Source organism: Pygocentrus nattereri, chromosome 14 (assembly GCF_015220715.1).
Source record: "Pygocentrus nattereri isolate fPygNat1 chromosome 14, fPygNat1.pri, whole genome shotgun sequence".
Lineage (NCBI taxonomy): Eukaryota > Metazoa > Chordata > Actinopteri > Characiformes > Serrasalmidae > Pygocentrus > Pygocentrus nattereri.
Genome location: NC_051224.1, coordinates 29,518,096 through 29,538,930, shown reverse-complemented (window position 1 = coordinate 29,538,930; position 20,835 = coordinate 29,518,096). Strand labels below are relative to the sequence as shown.

Here is a 20,835-nt window from a genome sequence, read left to right as displayed (position 1 = left end):
TATAAACCACTGTAATCATGCGTCATTCCATAGTCCTCTTTATGCCCATATTAGGAACTCCGGGTCTAAGCCCCATTTCTCTATAGACCACTGTAGTCGTGCGTCATTCCGTAGTCCTTTTTATGCCCATATTAGGAATATTAGGATTTTCGAAAACGTCGCCTCTGTCGCACCCTATGTTAAATAAAAATGTTCAGAACCTGATGCGTTTTGTCCTGTGAACGCTCCTCTGTCGAATACCACTGGATCCTCCGAATTACAAGGTTGTTAAACAGTTGAGTGAATGTTGCTACATGTGAGCTGAAGCTACTGAGCACCAAATTCACGTCATTAGACTGGCAGCCTCCTTAAGCAGGTTTTGGCAGCAAACATTTCCATGTTCAGACTAAGGGCAGATGAAAAGGAATCAGAACAACATCGGCAGGTTTACCTGCAGTTCTCTGTTCTTCATCTGATGCTCACAATATGGCGCCGACACGACTGCAATGGTCTATTGCTTAAATACACTTTTTGTACAACAGCTTGTTAAAAACACTAGTTGATTTTGTGATTTTATTTTTTAGAGCACTCAACGTTAAGAAAACTGGATTGATAGCTAACTTAGCCACATGTTGAGGGAACATTCCCACAACGTTCCCACAACCAAAATAGAACGTTCTGGGGATAAAGCTGGATTGTTTTAACAATATTTATCTGTAGTAATATGCTTCTCTATGGATTGAAAAATGACTCGGGTGGTGTTGGTGCCAATTTGAAGTTTTATTAAACGTTAATGTCGTTTGCATATTAATGTTAATTAGAGTGCTGCCTGGGTTCTCAGATCCCTCACGCCTCAGGGCCAGTCTGAATCTACAGCAAAATACCTTCTGTACCTCAGTGATGCCTGTGAGTACCTATTTGTATCAGAAATGAAGACTTTGTTAAAATGACAGCAACGCATAATAACCTCATGCCTGTGAGGCTGGCGGTGTACATCTGCGTTGTTAAAGCGCAGCTCGCTGCTCCACCCCTAGCTGTGTTGAGGCAAATTCATTCGCCAGGCCATTACATCACTCAATCACTCACACACACTCACGCACAGTCACACACACCTTCCACCGGCGCTCCAAACGCACAAAGGACGCGCGAAGTCTTCCGCAGCAGAGCACGAGCTCCGGGCGGGTCGACTGGGAACGAAGCGTGCGGGATTGGGAAGCGCTTTCTTGGAAAGGTAGGAGCGCGACGAAGGCAAACTATAAGGGCTCCTGCCAGTAAACAGCACAGCACTGGATGAGGGATGTATCACAATGAATGGTTTTGCATCACAGTGGATGACTATGCATCACTGTATAATTGGGCTTGGCGGTGTATCATATATTGCATCATTGTGCATCACTGTTATTATGCATCATGATGCATCATTAGGGAATATGATTGTTCAGCTAATTTGCTGAGTTTTTAGCCTTTTCCCCCTTAATTTAGGTCGTTCTTATCTAATAATAACAATAACTGGTAAACTGGCCAGTGTGCATTTCTTAGCTTGACCGCTAGAGGGCACCTTATAGCACAACTGTATTTTCACTGCATGGAATTTCGACAGGTTATAGAAACTGTGTGTGTGTGTGTGTGTGTGTGTGTGGGTGTGTGTGTGTGTGTGTGTGTCTGCAGGAGGAGGATCACGGTGGGTAGCAAAATGGTGAAGCTGGGGATTACTGTGAGCGAAAAGAAGAGCACGGGAGCGGAGGAGGGGTTTGACACCATCCCACTCATGACTCCTCTGGACGCTGCACAGCTGCAGCTCCCTCCGCCGGACATGGTGAGGCGCCACTGAGCAACAGCCATTTCCACAGTACGGTGTTCATGCCAGAGGCCAGTTTAAGGGGAGGCTGGCCCCTTTCTATTTCTCTGAGTGTATCAAAATCATGGGTGCAAAATGCCGCTCACAAGCAAGTCCTTAATGAGTGGGTGTAAGAGGACCTGAGCGGCTAAAAACAAGGAGTTAAAATAGCTTCCAACCACTTGCTCAGGACCTTTGTTTAATTTTAGAAAACAGAAGGATGAAAAGCAACTACTAAGTGCTGATTGGTTGGAGACCTGGCTGAGTGATATGGTTCATGCTCACTGATGTCATGAACACACATTTACACATTATGATTTTGCTGACATGCTCCATAGTAGCCCATTCATTTTGAGCTCTCTAGAGAGCGCCCTCTAGTGTTTGACAAATCCAGAAAACATTACTGAGTGGCAGTTCTCCTCTCTACACATTCTGAAGGTGTGTTATCATTCTGTCGTCAGCATCGTACACATATTATGAACTCCAAATCCAAGCTGGTCTTTTTTACATTTTGTCCATACATTTTGCTGTATGGACATCGCCATATGGATGTCTGAATGTGATAAGATCCACTGTACTGTGAGGTCATTCAGGAGCCAAAACACTAGTGTTATACACAAGACCATTAGAGATGAGTCTGAGTCAAGATCAAGACCAAGACCAGGGGCGGTGAGACCGGGATAAGACTGTTGATATTCAGTAAAGATAGAAAACTGTTCCATTTCCAGTTACTTCAGACAGAAGCATTTCTCTTTGCCTGTCTCAAGAACAATTTTCGAATCCACCCTATCCTTAGGCCAAGACAAGACAGAGTCAAAGAGATGTCAAGGCAGAGACAAGACCAAGACCATTCATTTACGGTCTTGAGACCAGATTTAAGTCCTACAGCACTACAAAAAATTAAAACTATTGCTACATGCAAGTTAATGCATAGACCTAGGAAAGTCTGTTTACTCTGTGGCCATTTTTGCAATGCCACCACAGTTATTTCCAGCTGTGCAATACCAGACTCCTACTGCTTTGAATAGGGAGCAACTCAAAACCTTGAAACTGAAGGTCAAATTACTGTTTCAAAAACATATTTGATGTCACTGGGAAAATGTGACAAAAACCTCATAAATAGTTTATAGCATTTGGCTAAATAACTGGTTGTTCTGGCCACTGTGCTTGTGCAGATCTCCGCAATGAGGGGAGGGCTCTCCTCGCTTTTGGTATAACCAGCAAGCTGATTGGCTCTTTTTCTTTAAAAACCTTCTCCAAATCAGACACCATGTTGAGCATTATGAGCTTTCCTATTCATATTTCAACCACATTTCTCATCTTAATAGCATCTCTCACTGAAATAACTCTCAGCCTCACCAAATTACCCATGAAATTAGTTAGCTTTGTCAAGTGTGATAATTAAGCTGTTTTGGCTCTATTAGGCTATAGTTAAAGTAGATGGAGTTGGTATCTAACAGTGTTGTTGTTTAATAGTAGACTAACTTTCATGCAATGTATGTAGCATTATTCATATTTTCACTGCTAAATGACCTCATAATTCAAAGTATCTAGTGTCAAAAAATACATAGGACAAAATGTTACCACATTTTGTGTTTACCACAGGCCACAACATAGCTGTTAATTTTTCTCAAAGAGTGCGTTTACATGCACGCCAATAATGTAAAATTCAGCATTTACCTCATTATTCAAGCAGTCATGTAAACAGCGTATTTTAATTTCTTAGCTTGGATTAAGGCCATTTTGTATTTCTAGAAATCTGATTATAAGGGAGCTGGATTTTAGCTAATCCAATTTTTCAGTGCATGTATACCCTTACTCTGTTTTCAAAATAAGGAAAGCGAAAGAAATCAGAGTGCTGTCCCGGAAACAGCAAGCAGCATTTAACACTGCACCCACAAAATGACAACAAAACACTTTTGGAATGATGTTAAACTGACTACATGCCCGACGAAATGCAAAACTTCAATATTCATCTGACTATTGATGAGTGTAAAGCTGTTTGTTTTTAGGGACGTAACATAAAATCTAGCCACTGTTAGAAAAAGTGTAACAGTGTGACAGCAGTAACTAGAAATAACATTATTCATGTTGGTGTCACTGTGTGCATCAGGTGGTGGTGAAGACGAAGGCAGACTACAGCGAGGAGAGGAAAAAGGAGAAATTCCATCCAAAAATCACTGTCGTGGACGGAGTATCTGAACGGATCAAAGTAAGGAAGTAGGAGGAAGGAAGAGAATATACTGTCTTTTAGAGTTAATCGCAGTATTGGCCTTTCAGTATTCAATGTGCAAATGAGCCCTCTAACGAATCACAATGTTTTTGTTTACTCTGTACTGTGAACAGTGGCCAGTCACAGTTCCAGAGGAGTGTTTGGATGAATCAAGGCATTAATATCACAATTGCAATATGTTCCAGTGTAATTACAATACTGGTAATTTTGTGCAGCTCCGCTGAGTTGCAATCAGTACTGTTTTGTTGAGTGAGAAAGACAAACACATAGGACTGTGAGAGGAAAAAACTGCCTGTGTGCATGTGTGCTTTCAGCATCCGGTGTCCCTCCCTTGAGAAATCCACCACCCCCCCTCCCCCTCCCCCAACTGGTTTCGGTTACTAGGTAACGCTGTTCCATCTCCGAGAGGCAGTAAAAGAGAAAGAGAGAGAGGGAAGAAGCGAAAGAGGAGAGGAAACAGAAGGAGCAAGTGTGAGATATTTGACAGTCCAGATTTTTTCTTCTTAATTAGCAACTTGGCAGCGTGTTTGGTTAAGCACACAGGCAGTATGTGCATATCACTGCTGTCCAAAAAAACAAGTATCTTCTCTTTTTTTTTGACATTTTTAGTGTTCTAAATAATTGGAGCTCAGCTGCCTTTCACACTGGGTAAAAATGTCATGCTTAATAGACCAAATTGCTTGGAATAACACCATGTTACATTAGCTTGCATTAAAAGATAAGAACATTTTTGCGCTCCCCTGGGAGATTTGCCGATTTGAAGGTGTTTTTCTTTGGACAGTGATCATATAGAAAATGTAGATGCTTAAGGAAACGTATTTTTATAGGACTGAAATATTTTATTGTGTGAAATAGTAACAAGTGTTATTGATGCAATACACCAGCATGTAGTTCCCCAAAAGTTTTATAAAGCACGCACATCTCGCATGTCTATAATGCTCAATAGACTCAGTCATTTCAGCTAACACAATGTTGTTTTCACTATAGAGTGCCAGTAGCTCCCCCTTGTGGACAGGTTTGTTAAACATGAATGAGTGAGTGAGTGAGTGAGTGAGTGAGTGAGTGAGTGAGTGAGTGAGTGAGTGAGTAAATTACAAGCCAGGTCTATCAGGTACTTTACATCTGAAAACAAAACTGAACAATATAAGATATAAACAATGTCAAAATTGCTTTCTGGCAAAAACGGTGCTAAATGTAGAATCGTGGCTAAATTTCTACAAACGTCAAGTTGTCTTTTTATTTGACAGCTTTTTGTTGTAATTTTCCATCTTAAATGGAGCAGCAGCTACATTCTGGCATACGTACAGGTAAGAAAAAGAAGTCAACTCCATATACTTCTGCTTCCAGCTTTCAGTCACTGCAGGAATTTGGAAAAATGTCAGTAATTTATGCCTCGGTACCAGCTGGTCTGTAGCTTGCACAGAGACTATAATGCTGTGTAATGTAGCTGACTGAGCCAGGTACATCCTCAGCCAGGACTCATCAGTCTGGTATCTGTGTTGAGGCTGACCCTACAAGACTGACCATTCCTTTATGTCTGTTGCCTGAAAAACAAACTTCAGATGCAACCCTATGAAAAACAAAGGTGTTTTTTTTTGCCATGGGAAAACCTTTGGTTCCATGGAGAATCTTTCAATGGAAGGTTTTTAGAGAACTGTTTTGTAAGTGAACATAATGTAGAAGGTTCTTGATAGAAACCTTAAATTAGTGTAGAACCTTCACTTTATGTTTACTTCACAGATCTCTTTTTCAAACATGGTTCTGTAGGGAACAAAAAGTGATTCTTATGTGGCATTGTGTGGTTCAAAGTGGCACATTTGATTGAATCCGATCATGGTGACATGGTGAGATTTTGTGATGTAGTCAACTGTTTTCTAATGAATTCTAATCAAATTGAATCAACGTGAGGTCAGATATTTACACCCCTAATGTGCATGCGTGCATATGTGTGTTTCCCTGTGCGGATGAAGAGTGTGTTGGTGTGTTGGTGTCATCGCCAGCCATACTGTGAGCTCTTTATCTGCTGAGATGCTTCACACTGAGCTTGGAGATTTGCCTGGATGCTAAAAACACACATGCACACACATACTTGTGCACATAAGACAGCAGGCCTACAGCTCTTGTACTGTTTTCGCTGCAAACAAACCAGATACCTGTTACTTACGTAATATAAAGAGACAAAGGAGCAACACTTGAATATTTTCACACACACATGCAAACACTTCTGAAAGTGACTTTTAAAGCAAAGCGAGCTTAGGCTTAGCAGAACAAAGCAACCCATTTGTCACTGAAAACGCTCCTCTTGTCTCTTACAAAAATATCCTCTGCTGAGTCATCAGCTCAGATCACAGCTCAATGACTTCGGTATAGGAGAAGAAAAGCTAGTTCTCTGTTCAGTCATGAATAAAGGACAGAGCTTGACAAGGCCTTTAAAGGAATAGTTCAGGGAAAAAAACAAATCTAGACATTATCTTCTTATATAAAATGTAGTGAATCAGCGAAGACAGGTTTTGTGCCTCATGTTTAGTAACAGCGTCCTTCACGTGCAACTACAGGTCATACTGCTACCTATTAAAATGGACAAAAATACTTACAAAATTTAGCCATCAAGATGTCTGCAAATGCTACTTCTATCTATATTTTTATTTGTACCCAATTTTCTACACATTTTAGTCATTCCATCCACTGGCTCAGTCTCCATGTTCACTTAATTCTACTAAGCTGGGAGTGTGCAAGCTAACACATGCTTGCTTCGAAACACATGAAGCACCACCACATCTTTTCAAACTGCCACTAGTTTAACATCATTGGACAGCTCAACACACTTGGTGGAGAACGCTAACTTAGCTCTGTTACATCAGATAAAAGATGCACATAATGAAATGTAACAAATAGCTGAATAGTTGAAAAGTCTTCCTCAGAATTTCCTACCTACGCCTTGGAAGCTGTAAGTATGTCATGGTACATGTTCAGCTGTTTTTGGTCAGAAATAAGATAAACATGATGAACAATGCTTATTTGTTTACTTTTGCTTCTCTGTGGTCAAAGAGGGCAAGTTTTTTTGGTTACTGTAGCACAATAAATAGCAGAGGTTCCTCTTGGTTTTTGACTGGTTGATTGGTTTTTAGGCAGTAAGAAGCTCATATTTTCACATGTTGAGAGCGGGATTTTGCATGTGTGTTCACTGCTGAAAAACTAAAATACACCTAGTCAACAACTCAACTTTGAACATCTTTTCAAACTGCTGCCAATGCAGAAAGTCAGGCCTCATCGAAAAATATAATTTTGCCCCTAGTTATTATAACTGTGTGGTGCCGTTCATGTGTACTTATGCATAATAATAATAATAATAATAATGTAATAATAATACACATTCAGACATGACTTGAAGCAGCAAATGAGTTCAGTATTCAAGTACTGGCACCATTCTTGGCAGAATACACTCCACCATCTGAATGTAGCCTAATAGGAGCCAGCATGTATATTTGATTGACTGATAGACTGCTGTGTCTGTGTGTGTACAGATGGCTCTGCTGGTGGTGTGTGCTCTGGCGTTCCTGGTGTGTGTCGTGTTCCTTGTCGTGTTTAAGGTGTATCAATATGAGCAGCCCTGCCCCGATGGATTCACCTATGTGGTAAGATCTTTGCAAGCATGAATGCACTTTTAGCTGTTTAGCAGAACTGAATTATTCAGCCATGCAGCCAGAAGCACAAGCTTTTCAAAATGTTTGTAATAAGTGAGCAGCTTTTCTTTGTTGGGCTGCAGTACCTTAACATATTAAATGAAAAGCTGCTTAGATTTTCCCTTTTTTCTTTGCAAAAACTGCAAAACTGAAGGACAAACTGATTAAAGAGCTGCCTTGGGAATAATGTAGTACAAATGCAGTCTTTAATGGATAATTCAGCTGAATTGGGAAAATTTCTGCATAATTGAAGTTGTTGAGATGGGAGCAGAGTCATTCACAGATTTCTGATGTGAAATGCTTCCATCTAGAGAAATATACCAAATCAAACTTCTTTACATTTGTGGTGAACCATGGTTCTTGAGATCTACAACATAACAACGGCCCCTATCCTAACACATTTCTGATATCAGACAACGTATTTGTGTCAGTTGCATGTAATAAATGTGTAATTTGTAGAAGCATTAAACCATTCAGAAGTCTGATTCCTATCACCAACATTCTGACTCCAGCATGACTTTATTTATATCTATTTCGTTATGCAGAAAATTAGAAAAATCGTGTTACAGTGTAACGGTGGAGCAGTGAATGTTCATAAAAAAAGTGTTTTGCATCAAAACATTAGACACGGGTATAAAACTATACTAACTAAAAGAAACAGAATATAGGAAGTAATATTTAATCATTTAGGAGTGATTATGTGGAATCTGAAAGAGCAGAAATTGTGTTATTCTCTTGGTAAATATCCTGTAAGCACATTTTGGAGGTCTGAGCCTTCATCTATTCGCTCCCCTTAAAGTTAACCTGAAACCAAAATTGACCCTTTTACCTTCCTGTTTTCCTGCAATCTTCTTTCAAAATAAGCTTGCTCATGTCTAAAACGTCTTCTGGTTTCTGATCGCCATGCATCAGCAGGTGAAGAAAAATATTAAGCCTTAAAATTATGTTTCACGTCCCCGTACCACCACCTGCAGCTGTCACGGTCATGAAGTTTTAGCTGAGGATGAATTGTCGACTAAATAACTGCAATTAACAATTTCATATTTTGACTTGAAGTGTCCAAATTGATTGATTAGACTTCTTACTTGCTAGCTATGTTTACTTTACTAGTTACACTGATGGTACTATGTTGATTCAATGGTGCAGAACAAAAAACACTCATTCTGCTAGCATAAAAGCTAAAATGTTAGAATTAGCTTTATAGCTAACAAATGAACATTACTCAGCATTGCTCTTTAAACATGTTAAAGCACCAATTTAGAAGTTAGCCCTATTATGTCTCAAGAAAACATTTACTGCACACCTTTGTTTACAAGTATTTGCCTCAACCCAATTCATTATGTTGTTTGTGCAAGCATAATGAAACAAATAACTGTGGAAAATCAGTTTGATCATCTTGAGTAGCTACAGTCATCTGAAATAATTGTGATTAACTGATTATATAATTGTGATAGGCCTGTAATCCTCAACTTTCAGCAAGCAAAAAAATGCTTAGATAGCTTCAAAACCATCCCTTGTATCATGTTTGACTTGGAAAATGTGATAATATTCTAAACTTCTAAAGAAAGTCTCCCATTAGGGATGGGCAATATGACCAAAATATTATAATATTTTAAGACATTTCACAATATGAAATGTGCATTATGATATGTATATGGTATGTTTTACTAAGATTAAATGAGATGGAACAGATAAAATCTGTGTCTGTACCACATATAAAAATTACTGTAGTAATAAAAAATCCACAACTACAATAACTTTTATTCATTATTTTACAAACTAAATACAATTCAACAGGCATAAAATGCTTACTTTGTAAAGAAACATGTAGTCAGTGCTTTTTTTTTTAAGTACTGATCATATCCACAATATGCTTTGAAAAGCATGTTGTGACATTATCACAATAACAATAAAATATGGTCCTATTGCCCACTGCTATCTCTCTTCAACAGACAGTACTGCTAAATTAGGCCTGAGAAAATTCCTTACAAATCCATCTTAACATAAATATTACATCTACACAGTGAACAACCAACAGGAAACACTGCAAACATGATGGTTTTTCAGCTGCTTTTCAGCTGCTCTGAAAACCAAGAGCTCATAGCTGACATGATTGTTCCTCATAATACACCCTCCACACACATATATTCCCCACACAGTCTTTAATTGGATTTTACCACATGATGGCTTTCCATTTCCTGTATCTCTGCAATCTCCTCCTGTCCCATAGCAGCAGTAGAAGGCAAAAAGCAACCACTTTACAGATTATAAGAGTAGGCTTGCGGTGTAGCTGCCTACACATAGATTAACATAACAGATAGCAAAGGGATAGAGAGACATGGAGAAACAGAGAGAGAGAGAGAGAGAGAGAGAAACCAAAAAACACATCTGAGAATATGAGAATATGCCAGTTCCTAGTGGTTAGTAAGTAATTTAATTATCTGGGAAAAAAAAACAAATAAACAATACACTGTCATTTGTATTAAGTGCTGTCAAGTCGGTTCAACTCCTGCCAATCACATGGACCCTGGCATCTGGCCATAATCATTGGTGTCTTGTTAAAGTCACTCAGGTCTTTACGCCTACCTATTTCTCCACACTTCAACTTGGAGAACCAATTTTTCACTCCCCATCTTTTATATCTCAGACTTTGACATGATAATCCTGTTATTTGCTTTATTCCTGATTGGTCATGATGTTTTGGCTCATTGGTGTGATCTTTGCATTACATTTAGCGTTAACAAAGTAAGCAGGGCATAAATGTGCTGAGCCATTTATGTAAAACGTGGAGTCCAAAACACACAGTGTGATGCTGTTTGTTTGTTTGTTTATTTATTTATTTGCTGAATTACATTATACTTACTCAAACTTTGTGATGTTATTACTGTAGCATGGTCTTAGCAACTATGTGCTCTGGACGTTCACAACACAACAAGCAGGTATAATTAAACACTACAACGTTTCTTGGGATAAACTGGGACAAAATGATCTCAAAATCAGGATGAAGATATGATGACCATAGTAGATAATGAGCTTATGTTCCATTCACCAAGTTCTCTTTGAATGCTCTTTCCATACACTCACAATCATCAGCTTTATCCACTCAGGGAAGGGGTTTGAAGTACAACCCATGTTACAAAATGGTCTTCCACATGTTGCTTGCAATTACACAGAGAGGTTTCCAAACCCCTAAAACTTACATAGTGTAGCTTTAAGTGATCTACAATATATTTGCTTAAGTGGTTTTTGACACTGTGTGATATTTATCTATCTTTATGCTATCTATAAATATATTACAGTGCATAGCATAGCTAAAAAACAATAGCTGCAGCCACCCTGGAAACTTTAACATGTCAACAATTGCATTTGAGATGCTGAACTTGACAAGTTTGAAGCAAGTGTAGGCATGTAGGCATACAGTTTGCACTACAGAACGCCAGAGTTAGTCAACTTGTTTTTTGTTTCATTTTGGAAGGTCCAGTTACATCAAATTTCTTGCCTACAAATGTGCAATATAAACAGACTAACACAAGTCAATAGCAGTAAATCAATAATGATTAGTCCATTGTGTGGCTATTAGCTAATGTTAAAAAGTTTAAAAACTTTTAAAATCTCTTTGAAAAAATTGTCCACGCAAGGCAAATTCTTCGTGTTGCATGAGGTAAAATATATTATATTAAAGACTGTTCTTAATGAGCATTTCACGGTCTTGCGCTTTCTGAGAATATAGGCAGCCATTCTGGTGCACGTTTCATGTTGAACTTTGGGTTTATTTTAGTCAGAACTAGATTTTGTCCTCTGCTATACACTATAAGCTTTCATCACTTGTTAGCTATATTATCCTCATTGCTGCAGTGCAAAACTAAACAAGCAAATTTCTTGGCTGTTTGAGTACATTGTGTATTTGATTTCTTGCCAAAGCATCACTCTACCTCTCCCCCTCCTTCTCTTCTCCCTGCAGCAGAGCCGGTGTGTCCCAGCGGGGGTGTATAGTTACTACCCCCCTCAGGGTCCAGCCAGCCGTGGACGTCTGTTCACCATCATAAACCACTACAACGTGGCCAAGCAGACCATTACACGAGCTGTTTCACCCTGGCTCAGCATCACCGCCGAGGAAAAACTCTCACAGCTACAGACCAAGACAGAGCAGAACCTGGCCTAAAACACACACACACACACACACACACACACACACACACACACACACACACACACACACACACACACACACACTTTCATGCTTAAGCACGTATATACAGTACCAGTCAATAGTTTGGTCACACCTGCTTAAATGTATAGTCTGCAATAATAAGTCTTAAATATATTTAGATGTTAGATATTAGGCTTATGCTTTAACACCTGAAAATGACTAATGGAAATGTTAGGATCATAACTGAATACATTTAATATTCAGCAAAAATGTTCAGTTTACAAATGTCATTTTTGAAACACTCTTCAAGTTGTTTTTAGCGGCCAAATCAAGGAGAAAATCAAGCTCCACTTGCTTCAGATCTGAAAACAATCCACAGGTGTTTCTGTCCATCCTTCCACTGTGAGAAGACAACTCAACTCTATGAGTCTGAAGTATTTGAGAGAGAGAAAATAATTAGAAAAATAACATAACCCCCAAGTCAGCTCTATTACTGTAACTGTGTCTGACTTTTTATAATATTGGCACAGTCATAAAATAAGGATGACTCACAAGAAATGTTTTCATTGTTTTCCTCAGTATTGAGAGGTTTGTCAAGATAAACCCATCAGGCTTTTTGCTTTGATTTAACATGGATGATGTAATAGTTGATTACATTTTAATGTGTATTTTGTGGCTTTTCACATGAGTAGAACAATAACTGGCTTAAGCCGCAAGCCTAAACTCTCACTCTTCAAAATAAAAGTGACAGAAAGCATTCTTAGCATTTTTTGTTCCCTAAAGAACCATTTTTGTGTGAGCGTGAAAGATGCTTGATAATGTGAACCTTTAAAGGGTTCTTCATATTCACATTTACATCTCATTTACAGACTTAGTTCTTTTAGGGAACTGTAATGGCTCTTTTATTACATTGCTCAAAGAACATTTTGTGAGTGCTGTACTATTAGCCCTGCTAGCCTATAAGTAACAGGTGTGTCTAAAAGTTGGAAGACCCAACTATTTTATAGAATTTTTCTGAAATGTGAAATAAGGGAAATCCTGTGTCCAAACTTTACCAGGTACTGTGTATATACTTACTCCAACACACACACATAATCAAAGCTCCGCCTGGTGTAAGTGAAGCTTCCCTATCTGAATGTTTTTTGCTGGCAAACTTGAATTACTATAACATCAGCAGGTTGGGTTTAGACTGTCACTATGCCAACACCCCCCCCACCCCCCACCCCACATATCTCATACTGGTCCAAGCTACACACTACTACTCTCTCTCTTTCTCTCTCTCTTTCTCTCTCTCTCTCTCTCTCTCTCTCTCTCTCTCTCACACTCATAAACAGACAGGGATCTCAGTGTGCAGGTTCAGACCATGGATGGGATGCTTACCAGTATAATAAATAGTTGACGCTGTTAAAAGTAAACACATTACACTTAAAATTACTTTTGGATATGTTTGCTCGCGCGTAACGTATGTTTAACTAATCTCGCATCAAAAGATGACATCTGCAATTTGCTCTGAGGTGTGCTGCCTCCAAAAGGGTTGTATTTAGCTAGGCTGGAGAAGAGGACATCACCGTATGGAACACATGTGAGGACCCAGTCACTGCAGGCCAAAACACTGCCGACTTCAGCACACTACCTCATTAAACACACCTGACTCAGCTCATCAGCTAATTAGTAAGGTCTTCATGAACTAAACTCAGAGTGTTAAATGAGGGGTAAATGCTAATCTCTGCAACACTTTGGCCCGGAAGGTCCCCAGTTTGACATGCCTGGTATAGAAAGACTTTAGCTAGCCAATTCGGAACCAAGCAAACTCAATTGCTTAAAATCTTTATATTGTCTTTTTAGCGTTCTGAATGGCAGCCACCGAGAATTATTCACTTTGGGTCAGACAATTGCTGTAACTGTGCAAGCTGTCTATCTACAGTACGTAAAGTACCAAAAGACCAAGAATACGCTTACCTTTTGAGGTCGGAAATACAACTGCTAGCAAGCTAAAAAAAAAAAACTTCAAAAATTCAAACAATAAAAATTTAGCACTAATGCTAAGAGCTAATTCTGTATGAGGTACCTTATTTTCTCCTCATTGGATGATGTGCCAACACATTGTTTTTTTTTCTATGTACCACTGAGAACAGAGAATATCTTCTCTAATGTCAAGTAATATGCTTAGATTACAGTAAAAGACTACAGTTTGGTAGGTACCTTCAAAGTCCTTATAGGAACATCTGTTCAGTCAGCCTCCATCTTTGCGATTCCACCGGGTAGTTATTTCTGGCCATACAACACCAGACTCTCTTCTGGTAAAGTCTGACAAAAATCAAAAACAATTTTTTTCAAGTTGTTCTGGCTACTGAACATGCATAGATCTCTACAATGGGGGGTCTTTCCTTGGTCACGGTGTAACTAGCAAGTAAACTGGCTTTTTTTCTTGAAGAGCAGGAATTTCTCCACGAGTGGAACAGACACCATGTTGAGCATTATTGGCTTCCCCATTCATCTTTGAACCAGTAACTTATAAAGGTATACCTTGTACCTACAGTGTACTTATATAGCATCTAGGCTAAGCATAGACGTAACCAGTAACATTCGATAAACTTTTCTACAGCTTCAACTTTGTGCAGTGTCAACTTGCAGCATCGACAGCTTTATATGTGAAAAGCTAACTTGGTAGAAATGATGCATTAACTTTTAACAGAATCAGTTACTCTTGCTACACTGGTCATAATGATGTACCATGGTACATAAGACAATATTAATGATGTTTTTAATGATGCAAATTTAAAAATAATAAGTAAATAAAATGTCACAATGGAAGCAAACAGCCTACAACTTTAGTCTCCCTGCAAAGCACTCACAAAAACAAAGAATATTTACAGTTATAATCTGGACAGTAAACATTAATAGTGCTCATCATTTTCTATTCATTTAAACTGTAATAGATTTTTTTGGTGTTCAGTGAAGTGTATCAATGTAATATATGCGGTGAAACAATTTTAAAGTGAATTAGTGCTTTTTAAACACTTTCATTATACCACAATTACAGATGACTTGATACTGATGAATTGATTTTTTCTGATATTGAAACTGATACTGAAACCTTGAATATCGACTGATACCGATACCCAATCCTATTGTATATTTCCTACTACTAAGCTTTAAAATGAGCTGTTTTTTTATTGGCATGAGCATCTATCATTTTAACACTACTCAAACAAGTTCTATATCATCCCTAATTCAGACAGACTTGTCAGATTTATTTGATAATTTCTAAAACTAGCCTAGACTGATTTTTTCAATTGTTCAGTCATGCTAGGGTGGGCAATATAATGATATTATGACTAATGACATCATGATACATTTTTCTGAGTACAATTTGCCAAACTGCAGCAGTTATATTGAGTTTGTGAAGAAGACTTGAATAATAACTTAATAAACTGCACAGAAACAGTAGCTGATTAGATGTTAGACCATTTGGAGTAGAACTCCAGAAAGAAACACTGGTTCAAACTACAGCTAGCAGGTTATTCTCATCATTCTTTTATTCTGCTGTTTGTAATGTCCACCTGCTGTTCCAAGTTTGGAGAGGAAGCTAGAGCATGATGCATCACGCTGACCAAGAAATGTACACAGATAAGAAACTGAATAAAAAAAAGTTCATGTTTGATGCTGGTGTCTTGACTTTCTTTACTGGAAGAGAATTTGGGAATGACTGAATTCCTAACAAATCTAAGGATATGTCTGAAACTACACTAGTTTCATAATGTGCCAAATGTTTTTAATGAGTGACAGGTCTGGACTTCTGGCAGAGCAGTTTGGCACCCACATTCTTACTCCAGAGCTATGCTGTTGAAATACATGCATAATGTGGTTTTATACTGTCTTGCTGAAAAAGACGTCATCTGAATGGCAGCATATGTTGCTCAAAATCTTGTATGTGTCCTTCAGCATCCCTGCTATGTGCACTAATGCACCCCCATACCATCCTGGATGCCATGAGGCCCAAAGAAGGTGGTGACATTTCTGGATCCTGTTTATAGATGTTTTCTTCTTTGCATGGCAGAGTTTTAAATTGCATTTTGTGGATGTAGCAACAAACTTTGTTATCAGACAATGTTTTCTGTGCAAATGCATTGATTTCCACTACAGAATTGTGTCTGTAATGCTGACATGATACTGTCTGAAGATTATGGCCAGCCAATATTGGTTTTCAGCCTTGTTCCTTGCATACAGAGATTTCTCCTGATTCTCTGAATCTTTTAATATTACTTACCATATATGATGAAATCCCCAAGTTCTTTGCTATTTTATGTTGAGAAACATTATCCTTAAATTGCAGCACGATTTGCCTATGCAATCTTTAACAGAGAGATAAACCCTTGCTATCTTTACTTATGGAAGCCTCTTTGGGATGCTCTTTATACCCAGTCATGGTACTGATCTGTTGTCAATTAACCTAATTAGAGTGGACAATGAGTGGACGGAGTGTTAAAAATACTCCAGCAGCACTGCTGTGTCTGAACTACTCGTACAACACAACAGTGCAACACACACTAACGCCACCACCACATGAGTGTCACTGCAGTGCTGAGAATGATCCACCACTCAAATAATACCTGCTCATGTGGTGGTTCAGTTTGAGTCCTGATCACTGAAAAATAGGGCAAAAGGAGGCTAGCATAGTATGTAAAGAAACTACAGAGACTACTGTCTTTAATGATAAAACTCCTGATTTTTCAGTGTAGTTAATAGTGATTAGGGCCCCATTTCTGTTCTTTATACCAGTAATCTAGCTACACCATATCTTCAAAAGAATTCATAAAACCCTTCCAGTTGATGAATTCGGTTATTTTAAGGTGTATCCACTACAAACAAATACAAAACTGACCATACAATGGGACATACATGAGCCTATTATCACCACGTGCAAAGCCAAGTGTTGGCTAAAGGGGTATAACTGTCAGCACTGGGCTGTAGAGCAGTGGAGCTGTGTTCTGTGACAGAGCTCCATCCAATACCACTGTGATGAGCTGCACAGGTGTTTGTGATCCAGAACTAATCGTCCAGTATCAGCATTTGACCTCAGTGATGCTCTTGTGGTTGAATACAGTCAAATCCTTACAGCAATGGTCCAACACCTAGTGTAAAGCCTTCGCAGAAGAGTAGAGGCCGTCACTGCAGCAAAGAGGAACAAATCTCCTATTTATACCCTTGATTTCAGAAAAATGCTCAAGGAACAACACATTTAGGGTCTTTTGCTGCATCTAGAATGTTTATTGATTGATAGTCTCATCGTGACCTCTGTTAGGACAATCACAAACAAAAACAGGTGTAAAGAGGAATAGATGTGTTTAAGGAATACTCAACCAACTGTTGATGGCTGATCACCGTGGATGACAATTTCACAACATTCTCTGTACTTAGCAGAAGAATACTTAGTAGAAGAACAGAAAACCTGCTGAAAACACTGATAGAGAAGATCATTCTCAGTTTCTTCAGCAGAGATTGATCTAAACAGAGATTTGGTGACTAAGGCTGCAAATGCTCAATCAATTCACAACAAAGCACTGATACAGTGTTACAATCATCCATTTCGATTCCAAATTCATCAAATAGAGCATTTGGGGCCATTGAGATCATTCATGTTCAGATCCAGGACTGGAATATAATTCTAAAGGTGACCTTCACTATTTCACTGAAGCTGCTCTGGTCAGGTTTCTGAAAATATATGTTATATTTAAAGGGAAACTGAGTTGTTCATCATGCCACTACAACATAACGTGAACGGGTGCAGTCTGGTTTAGTGCGATTTATAGTGTCTCTAAAAGAGCCCATCTGATGACATCAGTTCTGGTTGCATGACGATGCACTTCCTGTCCTAGCTGTCATACCAGTCCAGGAAAAGCAGAGAGAAGGAGCACATGACTAGGAAGAACAGGATCCACACGCGGAAGCCCGCATTGTTCTTGATTGCCTAAGAGCCGAGAAAAAAAAAACAACACAAAAAAACTAAGCTTATGTACTGGATCCACTTTGACATTGAAAATCGTGTAACAGTAACACTTCTGGCTAAGATCAAATGTGTACAATGTTTCCTTACTTTAATAGATAGATACTGATAGATCAGGCAAGACATATTTGATGTCTGAAGTTTGCTTCTTTAGCCTTTGACAGGAGCTGCAAGACTAATGTAGCTAACAAGTATTAGCATCATGCCAATTGCTAAAATCTTCACCCACTTGCCTCAAAGATCACTGTGTTGGAAAAGCTACATTATGTAAAATTTGGGGAGTTGGAGATGTTCAGAAAAACATTTTGTAATGATGGTTGTGCTTTGGACCCCTTTCCAGAGTGGATGAATAGCTCAATAGATAGATAGATAGATAGATAGATAGATAGATAGATAGATAGATAGATAGATAGATAGATAGATAGATAGATAGATAGATAGATAGATAGATAGATAGATAGATAGATAGATAGATAGATAGATAGATAGATAGATAGATAGATAGATAGATAGATAGATAGATAGATAGATAGATACTTTATTGATCTCGGAGGAAATTTAGCATTTAATAGTAAATGGTGAAAGAGAATTCGAAGACAACTCAGTCAAAATGTGGCGAATTACTTAATTTTGTCATCAGCATGTTGTTGATTTTAAATTAAAGACCTAAACATTGAACACAACCTTTTTAAGCCTTAGGGACTCACAGCAGCACATGCACACCATACTTTAGAATGTGGTAAGGAATTCATTTGCTTTTTTGCCAAGCCATTGCCATCTTTCAAGAGTAAATATATATATATATATATATTTTTTTTAATTTTCATTGGCTGTACCCCCTCATTTAATAAGACTCTTAATTGCCCAAGTCAGCCATGCAGTGAAGAGAAGCAAGCAAGTATTTAGACACTTGTCCATTTTAGGCTACATACAAAGTGCTTCCACACAGTGTATGGATTAAACAGTTAATCACAGTTATTTATATGGAATTTAAACACCACCTAAAATTCTGACAGGCTAGTAATCAACATATTTTTATAACATATCTATAGTATGATTACTGTTTTTTTTCTGTAACTATAACAGACTATGGTTACCTTTTTGTATCCTGGTTATGACCTTTGGATTTAGAGTGCAATATTCTAAGATATAATATTTCTTAATAAGAAATGCTCCAGATAATATGCAGGTAATCCATAACAGTATTAGGGAAAAATGTTGAGTTGTGCTGCTGATGAAGAGTGTTTAGATGATAATGCTGGGTTTATCCTCACTCTGTGTGATTTCAACTTTCTCACCTCTCGTATGTCCTCATTTCCTTCTTTAACGTTTTCAGTGGCACCAACAACCAGCTGATGGATATTGTCAATCTCCGTCTCCTGCAGGGCGGTAACAAACAGATTTGTTATATACACAGACTTTGGCACAGTGGTGCTCCAGTTACATTCACCTTGGGGGAAACCCCAGCATCAACTTAAAGGTTGTTTTATTACTTTGTTAATTCAAGTGCAGTGCTGCACAGAATACTTTAAAAACATAGTGCTGACTGAAAACTGAATACAGCCAGAAATGCATTGAGCAATATATTCCATTACAGTACTTAAAAAGTAATACTTTTAGAATACATATTGTTTAGGCAGACGGGTTGTTTGATTAGACTGTTGTTCTCCTTATTTAATTCATACTGTTCCTTGCTGTTATTGGTCAACAGTAACAAAATCTTGCTATTTTGATATAAAGTGTGTAGCTGTGTGATTTTCAATTAGTGACATACATGCTTTTCACTCATGTCCACTACTGTGGTGACTGTTCAGTTCCATCATCCCTAAAAAAGGTTTGGTAACACTGAAATATATAAGTCTACTCAGGCTTTAGCAGAGCTCAGTTACTCTGAGATTAATACTTGACCATGGCATTGATTAATCTGTCTACCCAGGCCTTAGCAGAGCCCAGTAACGCTAAAATTTAATAACTGACTCACCACATTGATTATCAGGCTTTAGCAGAACTCTGTTAATCTGACATGAATAACTGATCATGAAACAGAATTCAGGAATGAGGATAGGAAATCACGAACCCAGAACACACAGAAGAGATTATGAGTACTATGAGGACAGCTGTCACATTCAGGGCCAATGCCAGGATATATAGGGGCAAGTTTATTCTTGGACTGATATGCTATATGTACAATTTTACACTGCAACATTCTATGATGACATCGGGGGCAGTGCCACTGGATTGGCAGACTGGGGTGGTGGTGCCTCTTTTTAAAAAGGGGGACCAGAGGGTGTGTTCCAACTACAGGGGAATCACACTCCTCAGCCTCCCTGGTAAGGTCTATGCAGGGGTACTGGAGAAGAGAGTCTGGCTTATAGTCGAACCTCGGATTCAGGAGGAGCAGTGGGGGTTCCGCCCTGGTCGTGGAACACTGGACCAACTCTTTACCCTCTCCAGGATTCTGGAGGGTTCATGGGAGTTTGCCCAACCAGTCCACATGTGCTTTGTGGATTTGGAGAAGGCAATCGTCTGTGTTCCCCGGGGTATTCTGTGGGAGGTGCTTCGGGAGTACAGGGTACATGGCTCTTTGCTATGAGCCATTCAGGACCTGTACAAACAAAGCAGGAGTTTGGTTCGCATGGCCGGCAGTAAGTCAGACTCGTTCCCAGTGAGAGTTGGACTCAGTCAGAGCTGCCCTTTGTCACCGGTTCTATTCATAATTTTTATGGATAGAATTTCTAGGCGCAGTCAGGGGATGGAGGGTGTCCGGTTTGGTGACCTCAGGCCGTGAACTTCAGCTTTCGCTGGATCGGTTTGCAGCCGAGTGTGAAGCGGCTGGGATGAGGATCAGTACCTCCAAATCCGAGGCCATGGTTCTCAGGTGGGAAAGGGTGGAGAGCTCTCTATGGGTCGGGGATGAGCTCTTGCCTCAAGTGGAGGAGTTTAAGT

At 38.9% G+C, this 20,835-nt stretch overlaps 2 protein-coding genes across 2 annotated transcripts in view; one reads left to right on the top strand and one right to left on the bottom strand.

The window, feature by feature from the left end:
- Positions 1 to 1,034: 1,034 nt before the first annotated feature.
- nsg1 (neuronal vesicle trafficking associated 1) lies at positions 1,035 to 15,546 on the top strand. Its single transcript, XM_017705404.2, has 5 exons — positions 1,035 to 1,210; positions 1,648 to 1,795; positions 3,930 to 4,028; positions 7,574 to 7,684; positions 11,694 to 15,546. Exons 2-5 carry the CDS (start codon positions 1,673 to 1,675, stop codon positions 11,892 to 11,894), a joined length of 534 nt encoding a protein of 177 aa, XP_017560893.1. The 5' UTR covers positions 1,035 to 1,210; positions 1,648 to 1,672; the 3' UTR covers positions 11,895 to 15,546.
- A 1,577-nt stretch (positions 15,547 to 17,123) lies between these two features.
- The window catches only part of stx18 (syntaxin 18), a 41,176-nt gene continuing 37,464 nt past the window's right edge, over positions 17,124 to 20,835 (bottom strand). Inside the window, exons 10-11 of the mRNA XM_017705373.1 lie at positions 19,188 to 19,268; positions 17,124 to 17,853 (exon numbers count right to left, since the gene is read on the bottom strand). Coding sequence (XP_017560862.1) covers positions 17,758 to 17,853; positions 19,188 to 19,268 — 177 coding nt within the window. The 3' untranslated portion in view covers positions 17,124 to 17,757. The remainder of the gene's footprint in view (positions 17,854 to 19,187; positions 19,269 to 20,835) is intronic.

Excerpts from the sequence above, each read along its gene's own strand:
- nsg1 (XM_017705404.2), top strand. The coding sequence starts at position 1,673 with ATGGTGAAGCTGGGGATTACTGTGAGCGAAAAGAAGAGCACGGGAGCG. Across the intron at positions 1,796-3,929 it reads AGCTCCCTCCGCCGGACATG|GTGGTGGTGAAGACGAAGGC; the intron begins GTGAGGCGCCAC and ends TGTGTGCATCAG. Across the intron at positions 4,029-7,573 it reads GAGTATCTGAACGGATCAAA|ATGGCTCTGCTGGTGGTGTG; the intron begins GTAAGGAAGTAG and ends GTGTGTGTACAG.